Source organism: Watersipora subatra, chromosome 9, assembly GCF_963576615.1.
Source record: "Watersipora subatra chromosome 9, tzWatSuba1.1, whole genome shotgun sequence".
Lineage (NCBI taxonomy): Eukaryota > Metazoa > Bryozoa > Gymnolaemata > Cheilostomatida > Watersiporidae > Watersipora > Watersipora subatra.
In genome coordinates, this window is record NC_088716.1 from 3777208 (window position 1) to 3789907 (window position 12700).

At 36.7% G+C, this 12700-nt stretch overlaps 1 protein-coding gene across 1 annotated transcript; it reads left to right on the forward strand.

The window, feature by feature from the left end:
- Window positions 1-790: 790 nt before the first annotated feature.
- LOC137403515 (inactive polypeptide N-acetylgalactosaminyltransferase-like protein 5) lies at window positions 791-11047 on the forward strand. The gene is made up of 8 exons (XM_068089452.1): window positions 791-939; window positions 1614-1940; window positions 4455-4654; window positions 5927-6193; window positions 7176-7344; window positions 8365-8464; window positions 10191-10329; window positions 10480-11047. The coding sequence occupies exons 1-8, from the start codon at window positions 795-797 to the stop codon at window positions 10606-10608; spliced, it is 1476 nt and encodes a 491-aa protein (XP_067945553.1). The 5' UTR covers window positions 791-794; the 3' UTR covers window positions 10609-11047.
- Window positions 11048-12700: the final 1653 nt, after the last annotated feature.

The window sequence follows — 12700 nt, forward strand, 5'->3', positions numbered from 1 at the left end:
TGTGGAATCTGCAATGAAAATTGCAATGGTGATGTAACTTGTTATTCCCTTTATTTTCTATCTGTACAGATCTTTTATCTGATATCAGATATAACAGCCTTTTCACTTTTATATCTTACTGCATCATCTATACCTCGTATTCGAGATAATGTGTATTTTACAATGAAGTTGAAAATTTCTTAATAACTCAACAGTCGACTAAACTTACATATAAACCTTTTAATGGATCAACAACAATGGACGGTATTTGATTCATGGTTTTTACAAGCAGTTAGTTTTTAGCCATTGCTCAGTAGTTTGTTGCGGCATTGTATATGAATAATTTGAAGAATGTCCAAATGCATCTATGAGCCTATGTATAAAACTATACACTAGTTTTGGTACATCTATAAATTATCATCTATTTGGCATGCATTCAAAATATTATGCAAAAATCTTTCAATGATATCTTTTAGCAATTTTTGTTTTCATGTATGTGTGGACATTCATATTTAAACTTCCAGTTCACTGACTCAATGCAATATATGCACGTGGTGTATATTTCGATACAATGCGGAATTCGGTAAAAATATCAAACTATTACAAGTTATTGAATGGTCACTTCAAACTTAAATTCATTTGTTTATTTTTTGAGATTCAGTTTTAGCTGCCCGAGTTTAGCTCTTTATTACGGAGCTGCCTAATAATAAGCAGCATAATATGTCTAACCTCCAACTAATGAGCGGATAGGAGTAACAGCTGTAAGGGCTATGTGGTGGTGTTAGTGACTCACGTATTCAGTTCTTTGTAGAGGGATGAAAAAGCTAATTTATTCGGTTTTGTGCCTTGGACTCTTTGCCTTTCTCCTATTATATTTGCGGAGGAAAAGGGAACACGCTGTGACAACTCCCGATCAATATGAACAGTCTTGCAGTAGTTCATTTCAACATATTACCTCACGTAAGTCAACTCATTGTGTAGTCGTATTGTCACAACTTAGCCTGTTGTCACGGCATAGAGAGATACCTTATATCTAAAAAGAGAACAACTGCTGAGGCCTAGCCACATGTACTGTGATGACAAATCTATCGAAAATGTTTTACTAATTTTTTTCATATGATAATATATGTCGTGGCTATAAGTAATGTTTTTAAGTGTGCTGCCGTATGACAACTAATAAGGCAGGTGTAACAGTGGTAGAACTACTGGTTCTTCTGATATGTTCTTCTGATATAAAACTTAACATGTTAATTATGGATTTCCTGCATTTCTTTAAATAATAAATAATAATAATAACAAATGCAACCAGTTTTTGTGAACATGAAAATAATGACTCTAGATACCCTGATGTTCTCCAGATAAGAAACACAACCAGCTTTATGGAAACTCACGATAAACATTTTTTGCCATATCAATTGTTTCTAAATACACTGTTTGCATAATGATAACAGATAAAACTGTTGAGAGTTATCATCTCTTTAAAGAATAGAAATTTGCTGACAGATTTTTTAATTGCTTCGGTGGATTACCCAAATACACTATCTAAACAGAGTCAAGCGGATCAACCAATTAAAATCGAAAATTGTTCAGTAATATTGTCACCTCTGTCCCACTGTCTCTGTCTGTTTGGGCAGGCCTTGCAGAAAGTGTAGCCATCATTTATGACTATTCCACTATTACTCCCACCAAGCTGAAGGAAGATGTTAACATTCTTCGAACATCTCTCAATCAACCCCTTATTTCCAAGCTCATCCTTGTCGAAAACAACTGTGAGAATAAAGAAACATCTGCAGCCGCCGTAGATCTGGCGAGACAAGATTCCAGAACCAAAGTTATTGTGATCGAGGCTGAACAGACAGTGTCTAGAGGCCGAAGTAGAATTGTTGCCATGGAGGGTGTGACAGCACCTTTTGTCCTATTTGTCTCCTCTGGCAGCCTACCTGACTCAGAAATGTTTCTTGGTAAGTGTGTTTTGCTGGCCAATGGTATCTTGTCTAACTCGCACCACCTGCTACTCGTGCCATTCAATAGAGATTTACCTGCACATGATGTCATCTGCTGGACATAGTATTTGTTAAGAATGTTACATGGATGTAAGCTGATGCTGTGTCAGATGCTAGTCATTCTTACTACTCACTTTGATGAATAGTTTCTTTTTAAACGAATATAATATCTAACATATGCAAAAATGTGTAAAAGCAATTTATAATATAGTGTAATGTATCAGACTCTCTGTAAAAAGTACTAGGTGCAGTAGACGCTCCTATAACATATACCTCCTATAACGTATACCTCCTATAACGTATACCTCCTATAACGTATACCTCCTATAACGTATACCTCCTATAACATACCTCCTATAACGTATACCTCCTATAACGTATACCTCCTATAACGTATACCTCCTATAACGTATACCTCCTATAACGTATACCTCCTATAACATAAAACTCCTATAACATAAAACTCCTATAACATATACCTCCTATAACATTTACCTCCTATAACGTATACCTCCTATAACGTATACCTCCTATAACGTATACCTCCTATAACGTATACCTCCTATAACGTATACCTCCTATAACGTATACCTCCTATAACGTATACCTCCTATAACGTATACCTCCTATAACGTATACCTCCTATAACGTATACCTCCTATAACGTATACCTCCTATCACGTACATATACCTCCTATAACGTACATATACCTCCTATAACGTATACCTCCTATAACGTATGCCTCCTATAACGTATACCTCCTATAACGTACATATACCTCCTATAACGTACATATACCTCCTATAACGTACATATACCTCCTATAACGTACATATACCTCCTATAACGTACATATACCTCCTATAACGTAAACCTCCTATAACGTATACCTCCTATAACGTATACCTCCTATAACGTATACCTCTTATAACGTATACCTCCTATAACGTATGCCTCCTATAACGTATACCTCCTATAACGTATACCTCCTATAACGTAAACCTCCTATAACGTATACCTCCTATAACGTATACCTCCTATAACGTATACCTCCTATAACGTATACCTCATATAACGTATACCTCCTAAAACGTATACCTCCTATAACGTATACCTCCTATAACGTATACCTCCTATAACGTATACCTCCTATAACGTATACCTCCTATAACGTTTACCTCCTATAACGTATACCTCCTATAACGTATACCTCCTATAACGTATACCTCCTATAACGTATACCTCCTATAACGTATACCTCCTATAACGTATACCTCCTATAACGTATACCTCCTATAACGTATACCTCCTATAACGTATACCTCCTATAACGTACATATACCTCCTATAACGTATGCCTCCTATAACGTATACCTCCTATAACGTACATATACCTCCTATAACGTACATATACCTTCTATAACGTACATATACCTCCTATAACGTATGCTTCCTATAACGTATACCTCCTATAACGTACATATACCTCCTATAACGTACATATACCTCCTATAACGTACATATACCTCCTATAACGTACATATACCTCCTATAACGTATACCTCCTATAACGTACATATACCTCCTATAACGTATACCTCCTATAACGTACATATACCTCCTATAACGTATACCTCCTATAATGTACTTCCTATAACATATACCTCCTATAACGTATACCTCCTATAACGTATACCTCCTATAACGTATACCTCCTAAAACGTATACCTCCTATAACGTATACCTCCTATAACGTATACCTCCTATAACGTATACCTCCTATAACGTATACCTCCTATAACGTATACCTCCTATAACGTATACCTCCTATAACGTATACCTCCTATAACGTATACCTCCTATAACGTATACCTCCTATAACGTATACCTCCTATAACGTATACCTCCTATAACGTATACCTCCTATAACATATACCTCCTATAACATATACCTCCTATAACATATACTTCCTATAACATATACCTCCTATAACATATACCTCCTATAACGTATACCTCCTTTACAAAATTCCACATTTTACAACATTTTTTAAGCTTAACTTATATATGAAATATGCATATTTATGAGTTTTTTACGATAAGTTGGTAGTCTTTACATTATGAATACAGCGAACAGTGTTAGTTAGCAATAAACACCTGAGATTACTAGGTTGAACTGGAATAAATTGAGAGAAGATTACGCCAAACATATGGATTAATTGATTAATTTTATGCAAAATCCTAAAATAGGCATACTCAAGAAAACTGACATACTCAAGAACTTCTTTAGGAATAAAATCATAGCCTCTGTTTTTAGTTTTTATCATGTGTCTGATTTAACTTTTCAATTATAATTTAGGTTTTGAGTTTATTGCAACTGGAGGACAAAATTTTTTTGACAAAACTGATGACGCAGTTCTAAGACGAGGTGGTGAATGTAAAACTATCACTGATCAACTTGTGTGTTACAGAGAATATGCTGGAGACCATGAAAGGTGGTAGTCTAATAGTCGTTCCTTCTAAAAGAGGTGCTTCCGCAAGTTATGACACAGTGTCCTGGTCCCTGAGGCTAAGGCGACAGGTCATCCCTCAACCCACTCATGAAAGCCAAGGTCTTCACCTACCACTTATAGACAATGAAATATTCCTTATCAGATCAGATATGTATGAGGTAAGACGTTACTTCCTCATTTACCTCAGATTGGTTGTATCTAATGTGTCATCAAGAGACAGGTTGCTGGGTGGCTGATATCTAGTGTGTCATCAAGAGACAGGTTGCTGGGTGGCTGATATCTAGTGTGTCATCAAGAGACAGGTTGCTGGGTGGCTGATATCTAATGTGTCATCAAGAGACAGGTTGCTGGGTGGCTGATATCTAGTGTGTCATCAAGAGACAGGTTGCTGGGTGGCTGATATCTAGTGTGTCATCAAGAGACAGGTTGCTGGGTGGCTGATATCTAGTGTGTCATCAAGAGACATGTTGTGGATAATATATTCAGAGGTGAACTACTCTTCGCTAATTGCGCTATAACCCTTAACTTATATGTTGTTTAAACTGGATATTTAATAACCCATAGAGAGAAATCACGAGAGATATTTGTGGTACTGTTTGTACCACAAATACCTGGCAGGCTTGTTTGTAGTGCAACTAACAAACAAATTGGGGCTACATGAGACTTCTTCGCTTCTTAGGTATAGAGATATATAGAGGTTATTATCTCTATTATAGAGGTATAGAGATATATAGAGGGTATTATCTCTATTAAAGAGGTATAGAGATATATAGAGGGTATTATCTCTATTATAGAGGTATAGAGATATATAGAGGGTATTATCTCTATAGAGATATAAAGAGGGTATTATCTCTATAGAGGTATAGAAATAATACTAGTAAACACGAACTACTGCTTACCTTAATCTCACTTTCAATGTTGTCTGTAGTCTCAACACATGCTATATGTGCTAGTGACCTAGCAGTCTGTGATAAAATATAAACGATTGTCAGGTGTAATAACTCTATTTACAATTATTCCGAAATGTAGTGAGGTGGTTGGAAAGCGCAGATGGCAGCGCGCCTGGCTGCTGGGCCAAATGTCGGAGAAACGCGATACAAAAAATCAAAATCCATTTGCTTCAAAATTGCGATGCAATCTTTTTCCCAACATCGTTGAGAGAAAGATTGGGTGTTGCTTCGGACAAACAAATGGACAGACAAACGGACAGACAAATGGACAGACAAACGGACAGACAAATGGACAGACAAATGGACAGACATGGCTCTTATAGCAGAGTTTTATCATTATTTATTATTATTATTCATTTATTACAAAACTTTTAAAAATGGTCCTAATATAGGAACTGCCATGTCACCCACTACATTAAAAATTCATAACAATATTCTGTCAATGCTTTCTCACTCCTCCGTTCTCTGAAACATTTGCAGGCCGTCGGAGGTTACGATAGTTTCTTTTACAAAAGAGACGGGGCTGATGGTTTAGCACTGAGTCTGGCAGTCTGGCTGTGTGGAGGTACAGTAGTACGCTGTGAGTGTGCATTCTCTCAACCGCTGCCTGCTGCCGAGGCATCAAAAGAGCTGGTTACTTACCTTCAGCATGCCAAATATATTCAACACGTGTTTGGTGGGTCTCTCAAGCAACAGATAACCTATCCTGGAATTGAGCTTTATAAACCTTCTTCTTATGATCTACATGTAAGTTTTAAGCCCTCTCAGATACAATTATAGCCTGAGGTCAGCAGATACAATTATAGCCTGAGGTCAGCAGATACAATTATAGCTTGGGGTTTCAATAATATTTTAGTTTAATGTTGATCAAAGACAAGTACCAGGTTTTATTAAAATTTTTCAAGTCATGTAAAGTAGAGATGCCCCGATTCTAAATTCACCAGCCGATTCAGATACCGATCCGATATACCAATTCTTATCGAAAAATAATCCGATTCAGATCTTTTGTGTTGCATAGATAATTCATTTAGATAGATTCCTTTCATAGATAGTTCATTTTATTTATTATGGTAAATATAAATATTACTGTATTTATTAGTTACTGAATGACACCAATCGTCACACGATGATTGGTGTCATTCTGTCAACAGTGCTTAGGAGTTAAGGCAAGACTTATAAATATGAGGCAAAGTTTTTGGCATTTATGGAAGCTGCTTCGTCTTTAGACTATAACTATCTGCCATATTGTGTAACCATAACAACGTCGCGTTGTGAGGAGCTATGGAAAAATGCATAAGAATGGCAACCAACCAAAGTGCTTTTGTCTTATGTTCACGCATTGGCTAAACATCGGCATTGGCATCATAATTCACAAGTCTGCTTTTGATCACCTTGTCACAGCGTGGAGCTTGCATTGCAAGGACTTTCGTTCTCACAGCTTGTCTTTTGCCTTTTTAACACCAAAATCACTGCTTAAACACTAAATACCATGATTATTTTGGAATAAATAGATGTACCAGTATTTTCAAAATGCTGTCAGTTAACATTTTGTGCTATCCGCATAGGAGTTGTGCCCACGTTTTCATATTCTAGCTGGTGTTTGATGTCATTCTACCAATGTGAACTTTGAACTTACATAATTGAGGGCTTACAAAACAAGTTAACTGCAGACGTGTGAAAGCGGCCAGCTGTCTTCATGTTATCCATTACTATGGTTTGCTCGCTGTAGGCTATAGCAAAAAGAAAAAGAACGTTCCAGCAAAGAAGCTGTATGACAATGGAGTGGTATGCACGCAAGTTTAACGGTTCTCTTCCTGTTGGATCCACCATTTCCAAGTTTTACAACCCGAACTACAAGGCCTCACTTCCTGTATTTGAGAAGCGTTCACCTCATATCGGTTGGTTACATATTGGTGCACTGGTGATTGTCAGAGTTTTGCTGTATCTGAATGTAGACTGTCATCAGACCTTCTCAAATGCTCTCGAGTTCCAAGGTTATCTATGCACTGCTAATGGAGTGGCTTTGGAATCTAATGAGTCAATAGCACCAATGTTTATTTGTTGCTAAGACTTTAATATTTGTTACTAGGTAAATTTTGCTTACCTAAACTTTGCCAGATATGCTCATCTATTGCTAAAAAGTGGTATTTTTATGTTGCTAGGGAAGTGATATGATTGTGTTGCTAGGGAAGTGATATGATTGTGTTGCTAGGGAAGTTGTTCGCATATTAACAGTGTAGGTCTGTTGCCAGGGAATGTATGTTTCTATAATGCTATGGAAATTACGTTTGTGCTCCGAAGGCAAAAATGTGTCAAATCCGTTTCTAGGAAAGCCATGTTAGTCTGTTGATAGGAAGCTATGTTTTTATGTTACTAGATAAATTATGCTTAAATATTGATTTCAAACCATGTTAGCTCACTGCTAAGAAAGTCATATTTATCTGTCGCCAAAGAAGCTGTTTCCATTTTGCTAGGGAAGTTATGTTAGTTTATTACTAGCGAAATAAAATCTTTTCTGTTGCTAGAGATGATGATATGTTTGGGAGTTGGTGGCCAAATCGTGTTGTTCCATTGCTAAGGAAGCTGTTGGTCTGTTGCTAAGAAAGTTATGTTTGTCTGTTGCTAAGGAAGCAATGTTTGTTGCTAGGAAAACTATATGTGTATGTTGCTAAGGAATTTATGCATTTATGTTGTGAGGAAAGTTGTTTTTGCATGTTGTTAGGGAAGTTATGTTTGTCTGTTGCTAGGGAAGTTATGTTTGTATGTTGCTAGGGAAGTTATGTTTGTATGTTGCTAGGGAAGAAATGTTTGTATGTTTTTAGGCAGATTATGTTATTCTGTTGCTAGGTAAGTTGTATGTCTGTTGCTAGGTAAGTTGTTTGTCTGTTGCTAGGGAAGCCATGCTTGTATGTTGTTAGGGAAGTGGTTGGTCCTATTTGCTGGAAACTGTGTGAAGGTTAGCGAAGACTCTGTGCTTGGCCTGTCCTGGTGCCCTTCAACCCTCACTGATGCATACAGGTAGGTTTCAATTTTCCTACATTGTCAAATGCTTTAGAACTGTGACTACTGCAAATTCAATTTACTCTCGAGATGTCTTATAGGCTTATATATATATCAACATGGAACTGATATCAGAATTAAGGAGACCCAGTCTATAGTAGAATAGCTCATGCATTGGATTAGCAGGTAGTATATTTTGGTAACACGGTCAAACAAAGTCAAGTATGTTGGAGCAAAGATTTTCATAAAATTACATTGTAATTCATTTAACTCGTAAACCTGTTATAATTCCTTGATAAATACTGTAGGTAGTTACACTGTGGCGTTACAAAGGAGGTACGTATATAGAGGTTTAAAAGTAGAGATAGCGCTAGAGATGCACAAAGTAACTTACTACAACTCACAATAGATATAATTTAAACTAATCATGTTTATATATATTCTTTATTATCTTATTTTTATTATAGTTTTCATCAGCTGCGTTGCTTTTGCTTAAAGGTTGACTTGCAACAAAATTCACATTACAGTTATTTGGTATCATAAGATTCACCATGTCTTACTCTGTTGTGTTGCAAGTGCCAAATATGTGGAAATGTGATTACAAGCTCTTAAAAGCTCAGAAGCTGAAATGATCGACCTTTTTTGATCATAAAAAACCTCCAACATGGTTCGTGAAACAAAACTGTAAAGTAGCGATAATCTATATTTGATACGTTGTCTTCGGTAAAACCCGAAGTGTTTGTCATAAACTAGTATTACGATAAGTTTTATATCCAGCTTTGTATTGGCCTTTCAATTCACGTGAGAACATACGTGACAAGACAATAACCAAATTTTGTGGCTACGTCATCGAAATAAAGAGATTCCAATCTACGGCGGCTTTTCGTTTTTTAGCTTTTAAGAGCCTGTAATCACATTTCTACATATTTGGCACTTACAACACAGCAGAGTAAGACATGGTGAATCTTTTGATACCAAATAACTGTAATGTGAATTTTGTTCCAAGTCAACCTTTAAGAAATTGCTGTGCTTCAGGAAACTCCAAACTTTGTTGAAAGTTACAATGTGTGTAGAGAGACATATTTTCTGGAAGTTTATGTTAGCTAGTTGAGAGTAGTCTGCTGTAGATGGCTCCCTCATCTTATGATCTTCTAAATTTCACAAGTTTTCTTAGCAAGGAAGTGAGGTAGCTGTTCATTGTCTGCCCTTAGCATGAGAGGACGAGTCTGCCCTTAGCATGAGAGCACTTTCCAGAGGGCTACCACTACATCATGGCTGATTTTAGATTTGCTTTACGCGTTGGAAAGTCAGAAGCAAAATATTGACTAAAGCAAAAATGAGTTTTTTGTTTGAGACAAGCATTGTCGGTGTCATGACATCTCTCGGTCTCATGGCGAGATTTCTAATATTGTGATGAGACAACTCCAATCAGAACAGACATGCACACAAATATCGTGTGAATGCTACTACATGTGTTGTTCTACCCAAGTTGCAATAATAATAATAAATTCACACAGCACCATGATCCAGCAATAGTTACACAGCGCAGATGAACTGAGCAAAAATGATCGACCTTTGATCATACAAAAACCTCCAACATGGTTCTTTCAAGAGCTTTGGTACGAGAAGTCTTGGATAAGTTTTGCATTATCATTAATACGGAGTTATCTACTGCTTTATGTGGAAAGGTAACTCCAAAATGATAGCTTTCTATAATATATTTAGGGCTATTTATTAACTTTAGGTTTGAGTGGAAGGATGGACTAATTAAGACGACTGCAGGTGACTGTGTCACGCTGCGTGCGACAGATAGCTATCTAGTGGCTGGCCATTGTCATGGCAACAGCACCCAGCACTTCGTGTATGACAAGAAAAGTCGATATGTGAGTATTTACTCAATTGATAAAACGATTGTGATAAACTTTACTTTTTAAAACTGATCTTTTGATGATCACTTTATTACATCTCATGGTTTGTGTGCACTGATGTGCTTGTTTCATAAACATCACACACATGTATTTTATTACCTACAGGTTATAGCCAAGCACAATGGCCAGTGTGTCACACATTTTAATGGTGACAATGACCGGCAGGTGCTTCGACCATTGCCGTGTGAGGACAACTCTCCGTTCAATAGATTTATCTTACATGATGAATATTGACGCTACCACACAGTATGATTCTAGCTATTGCCCAATTCTTTTGCGAATATCTCTGACTGACACATGTAAACAGGTGGCTGCTTGTAACAATATATTAAAAAAACCACCTCGATTTTCTTCTGGCCCATGACCACTGTTCTTTGATATTAATACTATGCATTGTAGTTATATATTATATGTATATAAGCTACGCGTGTTATATATACTATGCGCATTATATATATGCTATGTTATATTAATATTTATATATTAACTAATTGCTCTTCTTCATAATTTCGTTTATGAGAATCTCTTTGGTTGATGTTTATGTTTGCATCTTTACAATCTAATTGAGTGCAATTACAATCTTTACAATTACAATGAGTGTCTTTACAATCTAATTTTTTTTCAACTTTTAACTTATTGCTGTTTTTGATGAATATATCCTTTTAACTTACAAAAGAAATGAATATTCGATTTGATGATGTGTTTTCTGTTGTTGGAATAAAAATTGTCATAATAGAGTGATCTCTCCAGCCTTGGTCATGAGTCTGTAACAACACTTGATCTCGACTACCAGTTGTCAATCTGTGCAGAATGTCCAGACATATACTCTCCGTATGATTGGGCCATGATTGTAACACGCAAATAATTTTTCGTCTCGATCGTTTTTCAGCATCAATAAAATACCAATAGCTATACATGTACAGCATCAAGTAACAGGATTGTGCTCCCGTGGTAGAGCAAACCGTCCTCGATCGAATATACTATATACTCGATCGGATACACTCCATATACCCGATCAGATAATAATCCGGTTAGGCGTACACATCGGGCAGGTTTAAGTCATACAGGTTTACATTTGAATGTCTAAACCTGAGTGAAACATAAAAAATTTAGACAATTGTGTAAACGTCGTTTTATATAAAGCCTCACTTCCGGTGAAGTTCAGAAAATTTACATACACTTGAGAAGTAAAGTCAGAGCAACCCCCAAACCAGGCCAAGGAGAAACTGATGCTTGGTTATAGTAGCTTAGGCACTTTCAATTAAACTACACTTCCGACTCTGCCAGCGTAAAAGCGGTTAATACAGACTCGCTATCACACAGCCGATAGCAGACTGTGGATATACTAGCACACCTTTTAAGCCAAGCTGTCCAAGTTACAAAAGAAGATGTGTTGTACTTGAATAAATTTATTGTGATATCATAGTATGCCTCATCATACTAGCCAAGTCTCTACTGTTCCTCAAATGCAAAAACAACTGTTTATATAAGTGAGCAGAAGCAAACACAACATATGATTGGTGGTTACAAGTAGTTGAAATTTGTAGGTCAAAACGGCAGTTACTTTTAAAAAAAACAAATGCTATTTACAATTAAATACCAATGATATAGACTCCACCAGGATAGGCGACGACTATCATATGGGCGAGGTTTAATGATTGAGCTCTGTTAGGATTGCGCTAGCCTGGGTTTTGAGGTTAACACAGTTCTCGTGGGGCGGTTGCGTTGCCTTGTTAGGTTTTTGGGTCTGGATTTTTATCGCCTATAAGCGTCGATCGCGGATAATACCTCATTTCCAGTTAGTAGTACAAAACATCAAAACCTGTAACCAGCAAACACGTAATTCTCTTTCCCTTTTCAATTTTAGGGATATACTAGGATCCATGGAAAATAAGACATTTCAAATAACTTATTTTTACCAATTTTGAGATTGGTAGAGGTCGTAGTATTAAAGGTTGACTTGCAAAAAATTCACATTACAGTTATTTAGTGTCAAAAGATTCACCATGTCTTACTCTGCTGTGTTGTAGGTGCAAAATATATGGAAATGTGATTACAAGCTCTTAAAAACTCAAAAACGAACAGTTAATCAGCAAGTTGAACTTGCCAGACTATAGGCTTAGAACATATGTCACCAACTCTCTTACTCATGCTGACAGTCTATAAATACTGGTACACACTGATTGACATTTTATTCGCTTTTAAAAGCGTGAAGCACTGGTGTACTTTTTGCGACATTTTTTGTAACAAAGAACGTGACCTACAAAGGCATGCTCATGTACGGAGACACCGCTGCTACTCCTGTGATGAAGTGATGACCCAGCCG